This window comes from Triturus cristatus, chromosome 4_1, assembly GCF_964204655.1.
Source record: "Triturus cristatus chromosome 4_1, aTriCri1.1, whole genome shotgun sequence".
Lineage (NCBI taxonomy): Eukaryota > Metazoa > Chordata > Amphibia > Caudata > Salamandridae > Triturus > Triturus cristatus.
In genome coordinates, this window is record NC_140585.1 from 743,469,576 (window position 1) to 743,491,273 (window position 21,698).

General features: G+C 46.3%; 1 protein-coding gene across 1 annotated transcript in view; it reads left to right on the forward strand.

Moving 5' to 3' along the window:
• LOC146855449 (stabilin-2-like) overlaps positions 1 to 21,698 on the forward strand; it is a 1,111,419-nt gene that overhangs the window by 1,000,025 nt on the left and 89,696 nt on the right. Inside the window, exon 60 of the mRNA XM_085653245.1 lies at positions 21,040 to 21,181. Coding sequence (XP_085509371.1) covers positions 21,040 to 21,181 — 142 coding nt within the window. The remainder of the gene's footprint in view (positions 1 to 21,039; positions 21,182 to 21,698) is intronic.

Here is a 21,698-nt window from a genome sequence, read left to right on the forward strand (position 1 = left end):
ATTCACTACAGTGGAAGTGGTAAGGGAACTGCACACAATCTACATATTTCAGGACTGCACTTTTAAGTCAATGCCTGACTCATTTAATCAAAGCATAAGCCATAACTGTCTTCTAATGCTACTAAAACTTGACAACACGACAGGTTTTAAAGAGTTATCTGTCAGAAAATACACGATGTTACCAAATACTTCTTTCACAGTGGTTCCCAAAAGCACACAGACTCACTGTGTGATTCTAGACAAGCAACACTATTCCTAAGAGTTTACCAAAACTCATTCACTACTGGGTAAGGGGACTACACACAATCCACATATTTCAAAACTGCACTTTAGTGTCAAAACAGGACTCATTTTATCAATACATATCAATGACTGGCTTCTAATGCTACTAAAACTTGACAACATGACAGGTTTTAAAACAGTAATCTGTCAGCAAATACACGATGTTACCAAATGGTTCTCTCACAATCCTTACCCAAATGCACACTGTGTGTGTTGACTCGAAGATTCCTCGGGAGCGGATCGATGCCAAAAGGGGTCCACCTCTCGACAGCCCCAACCCTGGTGCTATTAAAGCACAGGTGAGTGGGATGGTCAAGCGGGGGAAGGAAAGGATGGGAACAGCAGGGAGGGAGATCTGAAAGGAAAAAACACTCAACACATTAGCTCTACCAGAACACTGCGGGGTTAACTCAAGTCTGTGGAGGGTATCGAACCTGTCGCACCTGTAAATCAATAAAGCTCGTGTTCTCCAGGTGCATTCATCCTGGACTTCACACAAGCAACACCTAGTTCTGCGCGCTATTTTTGGCTTCTAAGGATAAAGGGAAGGCATCATAAAAACACGCACCTTTTCCACAGTAATCATGCGACATAACACACTACCACACACACGTAACCATACACACCAGAATTGTAGTCGTGCTTCACTTCACAGGGGAAGAGCAGAATGCCGCCTCTTAAACCCCCTGTTAATACACAAAGGAAAAGGAATTAAAATGTCTCTTTTAATTCCATGAAACGTAGTACATGTTCACAATTGTATTCCACAAGACTTAGGGTCCTAAACACCTAATCGTTCTAGGCTTGAGTTGTATCTTAGACAGGAGTACCTAGGAAGGCATAGTTCAACATTCGCAAGTATGATGCGTATGACTCATTTTCAGAACAAGCGTGGACTCAGCGTCCACCACAACGGTAGTTTCCAGAACAAGCGTGGACTCAGCGTCCACCACAGCGGTAGTTTCCAGAACAAGCGTGGACTCAGCGTCCACCACAGCGGTAGCAGGATTGTACTCAAGGTTCGTAATGGTGCAACTTGACTCTTGTCAGAACAAGCGTGGACTCAGCGTCCACCACAATGATAGCAGAATTGCAAGGCAAGGTTCGTAGTGGTGCAAGTGCACCCTTACCCTACACGGGTTGATGGCTTGACTCGAATTCGTCGGAGCCTCGAAATCCTCGGCTGCGTATAAGAATAACCAGCAGCGAGTGGGACGCTGAGTGGTGATTTAACCTGAAGCGATTTCCGGGTTAACCACGTGAGCGGCGTCAGTAGCGGAGGTGCCGGGAATCATGGGAGATGTAGTTTTGGTTCTGTGGCGCCCGTCCACTTCCGTGCTTTCTGCCTCCGTAGTTTCGTTGTTGTGCCCCCACCACCCGATCGACCATTCCCACAGGGCTTGCGCCTTCAGCGTTTCTCGAATGCCCTCACCGCCGCGAGGTATGTTCTTGGGGCTCTTTGGTTCGTGCCGGGGGAGGAGTGTGACAGCACATCCTCCTTTCGGGGTCCCTTTCTGTGGACCGGGTTTACCCGGGTGGGTTTTATGGTATAGTGACACCAGACGAGGGGCATGTACATTGATTGCCGGTTCCCATGAGTTTTCTTCAGGTCCATAATTCTTCCACGCCAAAAGATACCATAAGGACTTGTTTCTCCATTTGGAATCAAGTATTTTCCTTACCTCGTACTCGGGTTCTCCGTCAAGTAAGATAGGAGATGGTAGTTGTCTTGTTGGTTTAGCAGAAGGTTTCAGAAGGGAGACATGAAAGACCGGGTGAACCTTCATATGCGAGGGCAAGGCAAGTTTGAATGCTACGGGGTTTATCTTTTTCAAAATGCGATACGGCCCAATGTATCGTGGATTAAAAATGCTGTACTTGCGAAATCGTAGATTTTTTGTAGATAACCACACGAAATCTCCCCGCCTATAGGTTGGGCCTTGTCTACGCCTTTTGTCAGCTTGCTTCTTGTATTGTTCCTTGGTCTTCTGTAGGTTCTTTCTGGCGGTTTTCAAGTTCTCTTGTATTATCGTGACTCTTTCTTGTACATCAGGTATTTTCTCATCATACTGAGGTTTTACCATGGGGAGAAAACGAGGATGGAATCCATAGGTACAATAAAAAGGTGTCATTTTACAGGAGCTATGCTGGGGGTCGTTGTACGCAACCTCTGCCAACCAGAGTAGATCCACCCATTCATACGTTGCTTGATCTACGTAACAGCGTAGGTATTTCTTTAGAGTTTGGTTAAGACGTTCAGTCTGACCGTCTGTTTGAGGGTGGAAGGCTGTGGACGTATTGTTCGATATACGCAGCGTTGCGCACCAGGTTTTCCAAAACTTGCTGGTGAATTGAGGGCCCCTGTCTGTAATAATGACCTTGGGTAGTCCGTGAAAACGAACGATGTGCGTGAGTAGTAATGTAGCCAACTGAGACGATGTCGGGAGACCGGCACAAGCATTGAAATGGCCCAACAATGTCAGACTATCCACTACAACTAAGATAGCTGTATATCCCTTGTCCTTGGGTAAACTCACTATAAAGTCCATCGACACATTTTCCCATGGTATTTCGGGAGCGGGTAAAGGTTGCAGTAATCCTGCCGGTTTCCTATGGTCTACTTTGGCCTGACAGCACACCGCACACTGTTGGATTCTTTTGGTGATGTCTTGCCTGATATTGGGCCACCAAAAGTGACGTAGAATTTTCTCTAGAGTTTTGTCTGTTCCTGTGTGTCCAGCGCTTGGATCTTCATGGCACCACCTGAAGACAGTTTGACGTAACCCAGTGGTCGGGAGTAACAACTGATGACGTCGTACGGGAAGACCGTCTTTCAAGCGCCATTCGGTGTTCTCCTTCATCCAGTTCTTCCACGATGAGCTTTTTATGGCCTGTTTTACTTGGTTCAAAAATTCATCCGTTTGGAGTACACAAACGATTTTTTCAGGGGGTATGATAGCGTGTACTTCGGGCTTGTGCATAGCAAGGGGATTGTCACGGCGAGACAGAGCGTCTGCCTTCCTGTTTTCTGTCCCTTGTCTATATGTGACAATGAAGTCGAACTCCGAAAAGAATAGCATCCACCGCAGTTGGCGCGGTGAAAGCAAGCGAGCTGACTTCATAAACTGCAGGTTTCTATGGTCTGTATATACCGTTACAGTATGTCTTGCCCCCATTAGATAATGCCTCCATTCCTTGAAGGCATCCTTGATGGCTAGGAGTTCTTTTTCCGCTATCGTATAGTGGGTTTCTGCCGTGTTTAATTTGCGGGACATGTAGGCCACCGGGTGTAGTTGCCCTGTATCTTTGTTTCTTTGCGATAAAATGGCTCCTATCGCCACATCCGATGCATCCGCTTCAACGATGTAAGGCTCGTTACTGTCAGGGTGAGCCAAAGTAGGTGCGGTGGTGAAGGCAGTCTTCAACACATCGAATGCCTTCTGGGCGTCTTCTGTCCATGTATAGGAAACATTTTTCTTCAATAGTTTGGTCAATGGAGCTGTTACTTGTGAAAATTGCTGAATAAAGCGCCTATAAAAATTGGCAAATCCCAAGAAGCATTGCAATTCTTTTACAGTAGTTGGAGGTAACCAATCTAACACTGCCTGTATTTTGCGTGCTGCCATTTCTTGACCGTTTGCTGATAGTAGTATTCCCAAGAACTCCACCTTTCTTACATGAAACTCGCATTTGCTTATCTTACAGTAAAGGTGATGACTCCGAAGGGTAAGCAAAACTGCACGAACATGAGCTATGTGATCTTCTTCTCTTTCTGAATAGATCAGGATGTCATCGATGTAAATGATGACCGTGATGTAAAGGAATTCCCGAAGTACATCTGTTAGAAAAAACTGAAAGGCAGCTGGGGCGTTGCACAGTCCATATGGCATTACGCAATACTCAAATAGCCCATATCTAGTACGGAAAGCAGTCTTCCATTCATCGCCTTTGCGCATTCGTACCAAATGGTAGGCTCCTTTCAGATCCAAGCGAGTATATATCACTGCTTGACGTACTTGATCCAGTAATACGGGAATGAGTGGCAAAGGGTAACGATTTTTAATGGTGATGCTGTTTAGCGCTCTGAAATCCACACAGGCTCTAAGTTCACGATTGGTGAAGTACTGGGTATTTTAGTCCCAGCGGTGCAGGGGCACACACCCTATGACTTCTGGGTTTCACCCTGTTCCGGACCTACAGAAACACAGAGTCTTCTGGGTGAAGTCAAAGATTCGTTTATTGGCTGCAGACCAATGACAGGTATCCTAGAAGTACAACAGCGTGTATGTTCTCAGGAGACTGCTGAAAATCATAGGAACAGGCTACATCTTAAATAGGCCTTTTCTGGCCCCAAGCATACATTCCTGAGTTTTATATACAATATACAAGGATATGTTACAAAGAAAAGGCAGAGTCATGATGACCATCCCACATTCCAGTTCGGCCAGCCCACGATGATTTACACAACAAGGTTCAGATCCCACATTAGATTTACAGATCCCCCCAATAAACATGAGCATCTCCTGTTTTGGGAAGCAAGTCATAAAGCAGGAACAGCCAGGTGCGAAAGAGATTAGCCAGGGGCTTGTGTAGGATGAAAAGGGTTTTATGACGGGCCAAGCCCTGATACGAATCACAGGTGGAGAGAGGAAGGGGAGCTCGTGAGACCAGTTTGACCCGGGGCAGCAGAGCCAGCTGCCCAGGTCACAGAGAAGTCAGAGAGGAAGCCCATGTACTGTGAGGCCCGAATTTGCTCCATTATAGCCTATGTGAGGGCAATGACAAGATGGCCACTGCTTCCAAAATGGAACCCGCGTAGCGAAGCAAAATAACGTGTACGCAGTGCATTCATAGCTAGAACGATATATAAAGCACTCGTACGTGCCGCATTTACCATTTGCGGTTCGCTAATACCAAGATAGACAAAGGTAGGGCCCTGTTCCCTACGCGGTCCCGAATATTAAAGTACGACAGACCCTCCTTTTGCCCTTACATAGGCAATCACTATACTCATCTTAATCCGAGTCTAGGTCAATGTTCACAAAGTCATGGAGATGTTGCTGTAGCATCATCCTATTACTTAGCTCGTCCCTCGATACAGGTTTCCTTACACATAAGGTAGCACAGAGGCCACATATCGCAGGAGCACACTGTATGCATAGACAGAACAGGAAAAGAATGGCTAAGATCATTCCAATGACCATTAGAACTTTCCAACCCCAGGCAGATATCAATTCCCAGAACCACCCCACCAGTGACCAATCTCCCTTATCCACGTGTATGGATTCAGATATTTTATGGAGTTTGGAGATGGCTTGATACACTGTTGGAGCATTATCTGGTATGAAAATGCAGCAACTGGATTGGATAACCCTGCATACCCCACCGCGGTCTGCAAGAATAACGTCTAGGACCATGCGGTTCTGCAAAGTCATAAGGCGATCCGCTTGGAGCTCAGCTGTCAGATTACTAAGGGCACCAGCCGTTACATTGACAGTGGATTCAACCACACGAGTCAGCTGTCTCAGGTTCCTACTATTGACCATAGGTCCCCAAAACGGCAGGAAACCCAAGAAGAAATCTCCTGCTTCCTGACCGGCAGTGTCCTCCTTACTAATCACGCCTCTCACAACTCTGGTCTTGTGATAGTCGGAGGCAGCAGTGAATGTAGGCGGTAGCAGATTCGCAATATAACATGTGCCCGAGAAATCAGGGGGCAACCATGTATATGCTCGATCATTACAGACGAAATATGTACCCTTGGCAGTCAAAAACGCAGGGGAAAACTGTGACGGAAAAGTGTACGTTTCAGTACAGTCACTTCTTCCCAGTTGAGCTCTAGGATTCTGACCATTACCCTGTAAGCAGAACCGACCCATGTGGGGTACGACCCAGATTGGAGATGAGATTTTTCGCTGTCTTTCACCCAGACTAATACTATACCCCGTCGCGTTCCATCCTACATAAGGTCTCAGCTCTTCTTTGGGAATGGATGAGTATGCATCAATATCCCTACTCATATCGGCAATTCCTCTCACTAAGGCTTTATTATTTGTACCAGGTCTGATGGAACGCGGTTGGCGAGGGGAGTACGTATCTAGAGCATAGAGAAACATGGTCTGGAATGCCCATGACGATCCATTGTAACTATATGGCAGCACCAGGTAGGGAATACCCTTGTTAATGGTATGTGGCATTAACCCACACACCCAGCAATTGGTCGTGTTCACTACTAGTTGGTGCTGGTGCAAGAGCTGGATGAACGAGTTATTTACGAACTCTGATCGTCTGGTCTGTTCGTGTTCAGGCAAAGGGTGAAAAGAGTGAGAGGAGGCAGTAGAAAGGGGTATAGGCTGTTCAGTGGGTGCAATGGGCTTTTGAGCAGAGAAAAACACACATCCTACAATAAACATCATTATACTACACAGTGCAAAAAGGCACAAAAAGACAAAACATTTACTTTTTACAATTCTACACATCCTTGTTTGAAAGTTCATTTCCTCAATCGGTCTCTCCATCTTAAACAACTCCATCCTCTACTCGGGCCGCTCGCGGCGGATGAGTTTCTTCTGCTAAGGAGTACGCCTGTCAGTCCAGGGAAACGCCCTAGACCAACCAGAACCGTTGACCTAACGTCTTCGGCCTGTACCCCAAAGTCTTGGCACCGCGACCCTGCGGCAGAACCCGGATGGTGGTTCGAAAAACAAAAATCAAGAAAGTCCTTCAGATGGGAGAGCAAAGAATGTCAAAAAGGAAAGAGTAAGGAAAATCTTTATTTGTCCATGGGCCTTGGTCTCAAATTATAACGGAGACGGCCAGGTGCCGTTTGGTCTTGAAACAAAAGTTCAGGCTCAGTGGTGTCCAGTCGATTCGATGGCGGCACAGCTTCCTGCAGAATATTGTCACTCTCGTGGACTGAAGCTGTGTCTTTTAGGCGTGCGTCACTGAATGGTACAAAACGAAGCACAGTGTCTGTCTCAGTGTCGGCGATACCCTCTTTGACCCACTGGTCATATGGCAGAGGCAAAGGGACTATTTTGCAGTGGGCACCATGAATCCAGTGCTTCCTCCCTTTTACTCGCACCGCTGATCTCGTTGACAGAAGCACAAGATGAGGGCCGATCCAGCGAGGTTCGTCGTTGCCCTTACGCTGGAAATTCCGGACCAGGACCCACGAGCCAGGGTTGATAGGGTGTCCAGGAGGTTCAGAAGCTTGGGGAAGAGTATCATGTACCTGTTGGTGCAAAACACGCAGTTTAACAGTCAAATCATACAGGTAATCGAGCAGTACTGGATGCTCTATTTCACTGAACTTCGTAGGCCTTGGCACACCCCATACGTTGGCCGGGCGGCCAAAGACTACTTCATAAGGACTAAGTCCCACTCGTGAGTGTATCGTCATTCTGGTGGACAGGAGTGCTAAAGGCAGAGCGTCAGGCCATTTAAGACCGGTGCTCGCCTGGATTTTGGCCAGCTTGAGCTTTAAGGCTCCATTGTAGCGTTCAACTAGTCCAGCTGATTGGGGGTGATTTGCAGCGTGGAATTTCTGCCTTATGCCTAAACCTTCACATACATTCTTCATCACTTTACCCACAAACTCACTTCCATTATCACACCATACCATTCTCGGCATTCCAAACCTGGGGAAAAATTCCTTCACAAGGGCTTTGGCTGTGGATAGGGCAGTGTTATCTTTCAGAGGATAAGCCTCTACCCATTTGGAGAAAGCACAAACAACCACCAGTACATATTTTAGGTTGTTGCATCTGTCCATGTGAATAAAGTCCAGCTGCAAAACTTCGAATGGACATGATGGGGGTGCAAAGTGACCGGCTGGAGTTGGGGTTCCCCTACCAGGGTTGTACTTCAAGCATACCATACAATTCTTGACCACATTCTCTGCACACTTGGGAATCCCAGCATTCTGCCATACTGGAGCCAACAACTTACAGATACCTTTCGTACTGATATGTGCCATTCCATGTGCCATAGTAACCACTGGAAGCACATATGCATCAGGCAACAACCATCGCTTATGTTCTGTCAGATCAATCCAACAACCATTCTCATCCAACTTACCCATACTCTCTCTCCACTTGCTTAACTCTTCTTCTGTAGCTTCAGCCTGAAGCGACTTCACACTCTCTATTGTGTTCTCGCACATTCCCACATCATTAACCCATCTTGCGGGGCCTGCAACGTACATTCTAGTCTTCACATTCTGTGCTGTCTCTTTCGCGGTCTCATCAGCAAACGCATTCCCACGTCCAACATCATCTGTGACTTTCCTGTGCGCACTGCATTTCATGATCGCAACTTGCAACGGTAGGGTCAGTGACTCAAGGAGATCATTCACCAACTTGCCATTCTGGATTTTAGCTCCATGTGACGTCAGGAACCCACGCTCTTTCCACAGTCGCCCGAAATTATGAGCCACGCCAAAGGCGTACTGGCTATCTGTGTATATATTCACTCTCATTCCTTCAGACAACACGCATGCTCTCGTGAGGGCAATTAATTCTGCTGCTTGGGCCGAATTATGTGGCACTCGTGCAGTTTCCACGACCGTGTGTAAAGTCGTGATAGCATATGCAGCAGTCGTGTCACCATTAGGGAGTTTGAAGCATGAACCATCCACCCATAAAGTACCATCACACTCAGTCAGGGGAGTATCTTTCAGATCCACTCTCCCTTTCGTTTCTTCTTCCGTTCTGAACAGGCAGTCATGCTGCTCAATCTCATCTGAGTCTGCTGAAATCGGCAATAACGTGGCTGGATTCAGCGTATTGCATCTTTTTATGTGTATATGATTCGCTAACAGTGTGAGTTCATACCCTGATAATCGCGCACTAGTCAAGTGTTGTGTCTTGGTCCTATTTAATAATGTGTCTACAGCATGTGGAACCATAACGATCAATGTGTTGTCCATTACCAGACCAGCAGATTGTCGGATAGACATTGCTGCAGCAGCTGTCGCTCTCAGACAGCTTGGCAATGCCCTCGCTACAGGGTCCAAGGTGGATGAAAAATATGCGCATGGGCGCGGTCTGTCGCCAAAAGGCTGTGTTAACACTGACAACGCACATCCATCTTTCTCGTGAACATACAATGTAAAAGGCTTGCTGTAGTCAGGGGTGCCCAACACAGGTGCTGAACACAACGCATTGCGCAATTCCACAAAACTTTTCTGGCACTCTTCAGACCATGGGATAGGATTCGGTGTGTCTTTGCATGTTAATGCTAATAAAGGTTTTGCCAACAAAGAAAAACTTGGGATCCAATGCCTACAGTATGAAGTAATGCCCAAGAAAGCACGCACTTCTCTCTGTGTTCTTGGCACACTCAACTGTGCGATGGCTTGAATTCTTTCTGGGGTCAGTCTCCTTCCCTCCTTCGATAAGAGATGACCTAAGTAGGTCACTTCTTGTCGACAATATTGCAGCTTAGAGAGAGACACTTTGTGATGGTAAGCGGATAAATGGCGCAACAATGACAATGTGGCTTCTTTACAGATCTTCTCAGTATCCGCGGCGATTAGTAAATCATCCACGTACTGAATCAGGATAGCGCCACTAGGTAAAACAAGTGCATCAAGCTGCGCTTTCAAAGCTTGACTGTATATGGATGGACTCTCGCAGTAGCCCTGGGGAGCGCGTTTGAAGCGGAAGCTTCGGCCTCCCAGACTAAAACCAAAAATGTCTCTGCTCTCTTCTGCAATTGGGATGCTAAAGAAAGCATTCTTTAAATCTATCACTGAGAACCATGCAGCAGAAGCTGGAATCATCGTTAACAAGGCAGTTATATCAGGGACAACCGGAAACTGTGGCACAACAATCTTATTAACCTCTCTAAGATCAATCACAAATCTGTAAACAGGTGGCTGTGAAGGGTCCGTTCGTTTTAAGACAGGTAAAATCGGACTATTGCAAACGTTGCCTCTTGTCTCTTCAATCACACCCTTATTAATCAAGTCGCTGACAATGTCTAACAATGCTTTCTGGCCTTCATTAGAGATTTTGTACTGGGGAATACGTGGCAGTCTGACATTAGCCTTTAAAGTCACCACGTATGGCGGTATCTCCAAGAGGCCCACATCATTGGGACCAGTAGCCCAAAGGGCATCCGGAAGGGATGACAATTCAGGTGGCATTGTATTTTTAGACAAGTACATAGGGGAAATCACTTTTTTGCCTAATGTAAGTTGTACTCCTGAAGGAGAACAATACAGTGTAGCGTGCAATCTTTTCAACAAATCTAATCCCAGCAAATTCTCACCACAACCTGTTGTTAGGATCAGGGGTGCTTTCAGTTCGCAAGGTCCAACAGAAAGTGACATGGGACTAGAAATCGGGTTCCTAACTGGGGCGCCAGAAAAACCTACTGAAACATTTATATCGCCAGACAAAGGTGCGCCAGGGAGTTTGGAATGCATTATTGAACTCTTTGCAGCACCAGTGTCTAGCAGGAAAGGCTCCGTTACATTTGCTGTAGTCACATCAACATACGGTCCACTCTGATCCACTGGCACTGAAACAACTCCCTCTCTCTGTCTATGGCTGTCCTAGTAATCATTATTTTCTGCATCGCCATCCTCCACATAATAATCATTATTGTAATACTGGGCCGTATTACTAGTCGCGTTAGCTTGCTGATCAAAACTATTAATGGCGCTTTGGGGCGGAAGAGGACGCGCGTTTTGGGGAACACTTCCACGCCCTCTGCCTCTAGGAGCTTGCTGACCACCTCTACCTCTGGCGCCATACGCATTACCGTTCCGTTGCATTAATTTAGGGCAACTATATTTAAAATGACCTTCCTCTTTGCAGTATGAACATTGGTTGGGACCTACAGGGACACGTGGTTGATAATACCCATTCATTTGCTGATTAGTCTGAAACTGTTGGGGTTGGTGATAAACACCTTGGGGTTGCCTATAATTATTCTGACCTCCACGTGGTGGATAGGCCTGCTGTAAAAGGACCTTTGTCTTTAATTCCTTCGTTTTCTTTTCTGTCCTATCTTTCTCGTCTTTATCTCTGTTTTCATAATACTGTGCAGTAGCCAGTATTTGCGCTGAAGAAGAAACAGCCCAAGAACTCTCTGAGTCTTTCAACTTTTTACACAGGTCAGGAAGTAAATTCTGCACAAACTTATCCACAAACAGCCGTTGGCCACCCTCAGTACTCATATCCTGCCCACTGTGGTCAATAAACGTTTCCTCAAACCTAGTAAAGAAGTCTGACACTGTCTCATCTTTCTTCTGCTTACATGCAGATAACTTGTCCCAATTTACGCGCATCGCAGGCATTAGTGTCTTCATATACGTGATTATTCTACCAGGCAATTCAGCTACTAAAGGCTCAGGTTTCGCGCCACCAGTTTGTCTTGCATCAGCAGCAATAATGTTAGCCCATGTATCCCCTAGTTCTGCATCGTGATCTGCATTACGAATTGACCCCCATAGAGGCTGTGGAACAACATTACCAAACAACATGTCTATATCGGCCAGGTTCATAACGCATGACCCTGCCGTCTGTGACAACTCTTTATAATAACCTGCTGGGTTTTTACGGGGATCAGGCAATGTCTGTTTAAGTGCTAACACCTCAGAGCGCTTCCATGGAACATGCACCCAGACACGTTGGAAATGCGCTGGCACAGCGGGGTTATTGCCGACAGCTGCAACTGCTTCCTTCCATACCGGGGGAACTTCTCTCATGGGATATTGTCGCGCTTTTACCTTTTTCCCCGCAAGGACATCTTGCTCAAACAATGACTGATGACAATCATCATTCCTAAAGGAAAATACGACCGCAACTGCTTTATCTATATCGCGGTCCACAATTACACCAGTTCCGAAATCAAACCGCACTCTACACAATTCCTGCGGGCTCGGATTTTTACCACTATCCTCCAATTCCTCACAGAGAAATTCGCACATTTTCTCAAACACATATCTCTGTTTTGGGGCATCCCACTGATGGAAGACATTGACAACTGATTCCACATCATACAATGAAGGGAAAACAATCCATCTACGCGCCATGCTATCTATTACCCTTTTCTCATCAGGGTTAGGCAACTGACTACGCAATTGCTTACGCCGTAAACCAGGAGTCGCACCAGATGACTCAAAGAGAGGCGACATTAATGTAGTAACCACATTAGCTAAACGCTGTCGCGCTGAAGGAGAAGCTGAAGCGGAAACAGGGGGAAAAACAGAGGGAAGAAAAGAGGATGTAGAAACGGGTACTGGAGTGGTGCAAGGAAGAGTGTTAGGGGAGGCAGCTGCTGGATTAGGCAAAGTCGCAGGAAGTGCGGGGGCAGTTGGAAGCACAACTGGCAGCCCTTGAGAGGGTTGCGTTACATGGATAGGAGCCGGCTGCACAGCAGCTGGCGGTAACGGCAAGGCTTGTATTATATCGACTGGAGGTGGCATATTCACAAGCTGGGGAGGTGCTGTGGCATTTTGAGCATACGGAGGTGGTGAACTCAACAAATGTGACATCAGGGGATCTTTTTCCTTTTCTTCACACTCATTCTGCTTAGAATGTGGTAAAGCTGGGTAACATTTGTCAATCCCTAACTTACGCTGCCTGTGCATTTGCTCGCTCATCTGCTCCTCCTCATTGTCTTTAAATTGTACAGCTGCTTGCATTACTGACATACCTCTCTCTCTTTTATTCTTCTTCGCTAGCTTAATTTCCTTCTGTTTGGCTTCCTTTCGCCATAAGCGGAAAGAGTCAAACATCGCCGGCCGGGCTTTCTTCTTAAACAATTTAATTTCCAAATTATCTAAAATATCGGTATCAAAACTACCATTTTGGGGCCATTTTAAAACACCGTCTTTCCTGGTGTAGTGGATCCACACCTCATTATATGCAATTGGGCCTACGCCATGTTTTACATAGAGCTCATAAGTTGGAGTTCCAACCGGAGGAACCGGACATGATTCTTCCAGCTGGAAACCTTTTCCACAACCCAAACAGAATAATCTACCAAATAGTCCAGAACCAGGCATCTTCGCTCACTAGTCTAGATCCAAACGTCAGAGGATTATCGATTACGATATTCTCGTGAATACACGAGTCCTCTGGCTTTGGGGTTTGCAAACACCAAATCACCAAATTACCAAATCAAACCAAACGATCCCGAAGGATACCAAAACAAATGGGAGACGCTCCACTTATACTTAACTGAATATTGCTGATCGATGACGTCACCAGAAGACTCTCTCGATTGTTTCGCTCTCTCAAACTCGTCAAGGGTCCAAAACAGGTCGATTAATCAGGGCAGCAGTCCTTCGTAGCCGTCGGGACGCGGAGAACCTCGCAGAAAAGACTTTCGGACCACGTCGACATGCAGGGGTCGATGAAGTGGCGGCCTTCCTCCGGAATTTCCACACGAAGCTCCTCACGAACCTCTGGCTTGGACTGGTACCGCTGAAATCGTCCCGAGTTGGGCGCCAAACTGAAGTACTGGGTATTTTAGTCCCAGCGGTGCAGGGGCACACACCCTATGACTTCTGGGTTTCACCCTGTTCCGGACCTACAGAAACACAGAGTCTTCTGGGTGAAGTCAAAGATTCGTTTATTGGCTGCAGACCAATGACAGGTATCCTAGAAGTACAACAGCGTGTATGTTCTCAGGAGACTGCTGAAAATCATAGGAACAGGCTACATCTTAAATAGGCCTTTTCTGGCCCCAAGCATACATTCCTGAGTTTTATGAAACGGCAATATACAAGGATATGTTACAAAGAAAAGGCAGAGTCATGATGACCATCCCACATTCCAGTTCGGCCAGCCCACGATGATTTACACAACAAGGTTCAGATCCCACATTAGATTTACAGATCCCCCCAATAAACATGAGCATCTCCTGTTTTGGGAAGCAAGTCATAAAGCAGGAACAGCCAGGTGCGAAAGAGATTAGCCAGGGGCTTGTGTAGGATGAAAAGGGTTTTATGACGGGCCAAGCCCTGATACGAATCACAGGTGGAGAGAGGAAGGGGAGCTCGTGAGACCAGTTTGACCCGGGGCAGCAGAGCCAGCTGCCCAGGTCACAGAGAAGTCAGAGAGGAAGCCCATGTACTGTGAGGCCCGTATTTGCTCCATTATAGCCTATGTGAGGGCAATGACAAGATGGCCACTGCTTCCAAAATGGAACCCGCGTAGCGAAGCAAAATAACGTGTACGCAGTGCATTCATAGCTAGAACGATATATAAAGCACTTGTACGTGCCGCATTTACCATTTGCGGTTCGCTAATACCAAGATAGACAAAGGTAGGGCCCTGTTCCCTACGCGGTCCCGAATATTAAAGTACGACATTGGCCTTAGGTATAAAGAAGAGTGGCGAAGCTGCAGGTGATTTGGACGGTCTTATGAATCCGTTGTCCAAGTAAGTGTCCAGGTATTGATGTGATGCTTGTTTTCCGGCTCGGTGAGGGCGTACACCCTTCCACAGGGTACGACCGCTCCTGGGATCAGGTCTATTTGACAGTCATAACTGCGATGCGGTGGTAAAATATTAGCTTGGTCCTCGTCAAACACATCCCTGAGATCGTGGTAGGGCTCAGGTAAAAGCACTTCCTTTTCTTCAGCTGTGGCTATGACATGTGTCGGGGAGGATTCCTTCGCAAGGCTATGGCCTTTCAGACCGCAATGTTCCTTACAATAAGGGGAGGTAAAGTTAATCACTTCTTTCTCCCAATCGATTGCCGGATTATGTTTTCTAAGCCATGGGAGACCTAAAATAACCCCATACTGGGGTGCATGAATCACATTGAAGCTGAGACTTTCCCAGTGTTGTTCTTCCCAAGAAATGACAAGGTTTTCGGTACAGTACCGAATAGGGCCAGAAATCAATTGCCGCCCATCCACGGTCATCACGATCTCTGGTTCAGTTTTAGGTATTAATGGTATCTGTAGCGTGGTAGCTAATCCCTTATCCATAAAAAGGCCTGTTGCTCCGGAATCTACCATGGCCTTAAAGGAACTCTTTCTTCCTTCAAGATGTATTTGTAGCATTATATGAAAGTGAGATGTAGGGCCTTCAACGACGTTTTGAACCGAAGGGATTGTATTCATGCCCAAAAACCTCCCTTCTTGTCTTCTTGGGCCCTGGGGTTTTCCGCCTTCATGGTGTCTCCACTTCTGCGAGATAATACCTCCTTATCCCGTCCCTTTGGCTTGGCTAGGCACTCCTTCACGTAATGCCCCTTCTTACCGCAGTATAAACATAATCCATTCCGGCGTCTTTGTTCCTTTTCTTCTGTGGTAAGAGATGCCCGCACTGAACCTATTTCCATAGGCTCGGGAGCTGTGTTATAGCCTCCTGGAACTGGTCTAATCCGGTCTATTCTGAGAGGTAACTTATCTCCTCGTCGTTTATCCACACGACGTTCTGCCAATCGGTGGTCCAGTCTCTGGGTTAGACTAATAAGAGCCTTACAAGAAGTGGGCTGAGGGTCGATAGTCGCCAAAACGTCCTTAAGTTCATCCTTAAGGCCCTGATAAAACAATGCACTTTGTTTACTCTCAGGCCAACCGGTCTCAGTGACTAAACGTTGAAAGGTGTTTACGTATGCTACTAGGTCCCTATTCCCTTGCCTTAATTCCAGTAATTCCCGGTCTGCTGTAAAGGTGGCTGCTCTACGATCAAACACGCGCTCAAATACCTCACGGAACGCATCCCAGTCATACAGTAGCGGGTCGTCGCGTCTCACTAGTGGAACAGCCCACTGGGCGGCGTCGCCATTCAAATAAGATATGGTAAAGGCTACTCGTGACTGGTTAGAAGGAAACGCCTTTGGTTTACATGAAAAGTGTAGGAGTATTTGGGTAATGAACACCTGTACTTTATGCGCTTCCCCTGAAAACCTTTCGGGTGCGGCTAGAGGAATAGGCGTGGGTAATTCTACGCTAAATGGTGTAGCAGAGGATGAAAAACTCCCTGAGGGAAACCGTCCTGTACCCACATCAAAAGGATTGCGCTGCATTCCTTCGATTCTCAGTTTTAAGGCTGCTGTCTCTTCTCGAGAGGTGGCTAACTCTTGCTGCACTAGGAATAAGGCACCTAAGACGTCCTCTAACGTGGCCATTTTTTGTATCGACCCGCCCAGGAGGAAGTCAATTCGTGGGCTGGTTATTCTGTTGACTCGAAGATTCCTTGGGAGCGGATCGATGCCAAAAGGGGTCCACCTCTCGACAGCCCCAACCCTGGTGCTATTAAAGCACAGGTGAGTGGGATGGTCAAGCGGGGGAAGGAAAGGATGGGAACAGCAGGGAGGGAGATCTGAAAGGAAAAAACACTCAACACATTAGCTCTACCAGAACACTGCGGGGTTAACTCAAGTCTGTGGAGGGTATCGAACCTGTCGCACCTGTAAATCAATAAAGCTCGTGTTCTCCAGGTGCATTCATCCTGGACTTCACACAAGCAACACCTAGTTCTGCGCGCTATTTTTGGCTTCTAAGGATAAAGGGAAGGCATCATAAAAACACGCACCTTTTCCACAGTAATCATGCGACATAACACACTACCACACACACGTAACCATACACACCAGAATTGTAGTCGTGCTTCACTTCACAGGGGAAGAGCAGAATGCCGCCTCTTAAACCCCCTGTTAATACACAAAGGAAAAGGAATTAAAATGCCTCTTTTAATTCCATGAAACGTAGTACATGTTCACAATTGTATTCCACAAGACTTAGGGTCCTAAACACCTAATCGTTCTAGGCTTGAGTTGTATCTTAGACAGGAGTACCTAGGAAGGCATAGTTCAACATTCGCAAGTATGATGCGTATGACTCATTTTCAGAACAAGCGTGGACTCAGCGTCCACCACAACGTTAGTTTCCAGAACAAGGGTGGACTCAGCGTCCACCACAGCGGTAGCAGGATTGTACTCAAGGTTCGTAATGGTGCAACTTGACTCTTGTCAGAACAAGCGTGGACTCAGCGTCCACCACAATGATAGCTGAATTGCAAGGCAAGGTTCGTAGTGGTGCAAGTGCACCCTTACCCTACACGGGTTGATGGCTTGACTCGAACTCGTCGGAGCCTCGAAATCCTCGGCTGCGTCTAAGAATAACCAGCAGCGAGTGGGACGCTGAGTGGTGATTTAACCTGAAGCGATTTCCGGGTTAACCACGTGAGCGGCGTCAGTAGCAGAGGCGCCGGGAATCATGGGAGATGTAGTTTTGGTTCTGTGGCGCCCGTCCACTTCCGTGCTTTCTGCTTCCGTAGTTTCGTTGTTGTGCCCCCACCACCCGATCGACCATTCCCACAGGGCTTGCGCCTTCAGCGTTTCTCGAATGCCCTCACCGCCGCGAGGTATGTTCTTGGGGCTCTTTGGTTCGTGCCGGGGGAGGAGCGTGACAGTGTGATTCTAGACAAACAACACTATCCCTTGCACTATACCAAAACACATTTCTTAATCTAGAAGGAGTACTACATTTTAGTGCAGAAACATAACTCATTTCACAAATTCATAAACAATGACTGGTGTCTAATTCTACCAAAATATAAAAACTGCACAGTTATCTGTCTACAAACACATGAAAAACACAAATGCTTATCACAGAATGGTTTCTACATGCACACACACTATCAATAAGATTGTAGAGAAAAAAAGTACTCCCTACACTTTAGCAGGAGAAATACATTAGTATGATTAAAATCAAAATAGTCTACATACATCCCCTCACAATTAAATAACTCACCTTTCAAGTTGTTTTGTAGATTAAGAAGTATATCAGTCACACACCAGATATCAGTCACACACCAGATTTTCTTATACACTGTGCACCTGTCAGCAGAACCAAAGAATGGCAAAGTTTCCCTCTCATTTTCCACACATATACATGTAAACATCAAATCACATTCCTTCCCACATAAATTCAAAAGAAAACACACATTTCTATTGGTTAAACATTTCAACTCTTTCCAAATGACATAAATTTCAACCCTTCCCCCAATCTGCCTTCTGCCTGTTACCATAGAAACAGGTCATGGAACACTGTACTGAGCACACAGGTCACAAGTTCAGCACACAATGTTGCTAATCAAGACAGCAAGTGTGCTTGACTTTTCAACATATCAGCTTATCATATATAATGTTCCTTACAATCAGTTTTTGTTAACCAATAAGAATCATGCGTTTAAAAAACAGAAATATACACCCTACCTTGCAGTGTAGAAGGTTGTCAAACAACCAATGATTTCTTGTCTTTTTTCAAAATTGCATCTTAGTCACCATTTTAGAAACATCTTACTTTCCAAACTGCCATTTCATTTACAGAGACCATCTGAGTGCATCCAGACCTCCTTTCAAAATGCTTAGTGTGTGGATTGTGGGACACAGCTACATTTTCTGGAGCCAAAGGTATGCAGAAAACAAAGGCATTCACAAAGACCTAAGTTTGCCAAATGTAGACATTAAATGGATTGGACAGAGAGGGTTAAAGTGGCACCAATTGATGCCATTGCTGAAATCCTTCATGCAAATCCAACACCCTGACCTCATAATAGTGCACTGTGGTGGCAATTACCTATGCACTTTAACTGGGGTAGGTCTGGAAATGCTTATGAAGGACACCTTTGCAGAACTGATTTCACTTTTCCCTAAAACTACCTTTGTGTATTCTAACATTTGCCAAAGGCAGAAATGGAACTGGTCCAATCATTTTTGTCCACAGATTGAGAAAGCTAGGAAAACATGTGAATAAATCTGTTTCTGCTTTTCTCCGAGACTACAGAATGGGGTCCATTTACAATAACAATCTGGGCTTTCATATCACCAAGTTGGTCGCACACTGCTCCACCCACTAGCGTGTTACCCCGAAGAATTGTGGTCCCTGTAGTCAGCGTCGGCGGGTACGCCTATGCTCAGTGGTGCGTGCAAGTCAGAGTAGCGTTAGCCATCCCTGGACACGTGTTTCGCGGTAGTTGCCGCTCGTCAGCAGGGAGTAGGAAGAGTGCAGGGTTGCTTGTGTAGGCTGCTAAAATCATATCAGGTCTGTACCTCTCGTAGCGAACGCAGGTGCGTAACCATGAGCCCGTCGACTCCGGGGCTCAGAGAGCCACTAAATATATATCACCAAGTTGGTCGCACACTGCTCCACCCACTAGCGTGTTACCCCGAAGAATTGTGGTCCCTGTAGTCAGCGTCGGCGGGTACGCCTATGCTCAGTGGTGCGTGCAAGTCAGAGTAGCGTTAGCCATCCCTGGACACGTGTTTCATATGCAAGAGATGTATAGGAGAGATGGAGTACACTTTACTGATGAAGGAAACAGAGTCTTCCTCAACAACTTTAGAAACTGTATAGGTACTTACTTATAAGTACCAAAAACTCTGAATGAACACAACGGCTCTTTTTAGAGCCACTCAAGAACAAAACACTTAACCTTGATCTTTATCTCCCAACAATATCATTTTTTTTTCCTTGGATCCGCGAACCCAACGCGAGAGAATCCGTGCATCCAACACGATAGGATGCGCGCACCGTGCGCGCATTTCGCCGTTTTAAAAAACAAAAAAAGGGGGGGGCCCCAGGGGGTCCTTCTGGGACCCCCTAAGCACCTCTAGAGGGTCAGAGTATTTCCACTCTGCCCCCTTTATATTTTTTACACACTTATTCCCCTTGTTTCTTCAGCCTTGCTTCTACCGAGGCATCAAATGGCCGCCAACAGTTCCTGGTTTCGAATGTAGACAGACACTTGACAGCCAATTAGCATTCACCGCGTGATCGGAAGGGTGCGCGCTTGGTTCGGGGAGGGTGCGCTTACGGTGCGGGTAGGGTTCGCGGATCCTCCCCGGCCATAGATATTTATGTACTTTTAACTCTAATTTTCTCAGGAACAACTGAACGGATTCACACCATTTATGCAAAAGGCACGAGTCTGAACTGAGGACTACCTCTTTGCCAAATTTGGTGTCATTCCGTTCAGCGGTTCGGGCTGTAGCTGCGACAACAGATCCTATGGGAAATTGCATGGGGAAAACGCGTTTTGGGACCACCCTTTTTTCTCGGCCCCCGCTTGACGAATCACCACGAAACTTTCAGGGTAGGAGCGGAGCTGGCCAAAAGTTTGGAAAATTTTGCGAGGATTCATCAACCGGCGCCAGATTTTTGGGGAATAGAATGTTGCAGATTTCGTATGGAAAATCGGTCATAACTATCTACTGGCGACTGCCAGTAGATAATATATATAGCTATATATATGTGTTTATGAACAAGTCCCCTCATGGCTGGCTAACTCACTGACACACACACACTGACACACACACACTGACACACACACACTGACACACACACACACACACACACACACGCACACGCACACGCGCACACACACACACACACACACCCTTCCCCCCCTTGTGTAGGTCATAAGTACATTTCTACATTGAGTGGCAACAGCCCCGCTGGATACCCCTACGGGTGAAATGCGCGTGCTACAAATAACATAACAGTCTGCTTTATACAAGTTACCTCAAAATGCCAATGTCTAGGTGGGTGGAGGGGGCAGAGAAGGTAGTTCAATTACAGCCATGAGCCCAATACGCTAATTCTTATCTCCTTTGGACGGTTACTCAAAATTGACAAAAATGTTGCATCTTTAACAAACTTTTTAGGAGGGTATGAAGAGAGTTTCTAAATATTTTTCCTTTTTTGTTGCATTTAACGTTCTCTCTCGTGAATGTGATGTTCAAAAATATGCATGTTTTACACTCCCGTTTTCTTAGGATAAACGCGTGTGTGAATGTAAGGACAACTACATTGGCGACGGTGTATACTGCGAGGTGAAGGCACTGCCAATCGATCGGTGTTCACAGGACAACGGCCAGTGCCACGTCGACGCCGACTGCGCCGATCTCCACTACCAAGGTCAGTGGACCCATTCTTCTGACCTGTCCCCACTCGTAGGGGGTCAACAGTGAGCATGCAACTGAGAGAAGCCTTGTGTTTATGCAGAGTCCATTTTGCATGAAAAAATGAAGCAGCCTTATGCACACACACACTTTATGTTACAGTTAAAGCATCTCTTTGTGCAATGTTGTGACAGTCACTCTCATTACCTGAGGAAATCACATTGACAAATTTGGTAATAAGCTTTCTTACTTCTGCTCAGAATTTTTTATGCAGTTCTGAGAAGTGCATTAAGGATGCACACATTCACGTATATCCGTTTCTAATCTCAAAATTGTTTCCAATGTATGTTATTTATCCATCACATTCAGAATAATATGCTGATGGAATACGCATTGTGTGAGGTTTGTTGCATTGTGTTTAGACTGGGAACCTACACCTATGGCTGGAGGGTCGATCCATCGGAGGTGACGCAGGTGTAGGTGTGCCCTGCCGCCGCCCTTTGGTGCTGTTCCTGCAAGTTCTTTTGCACATG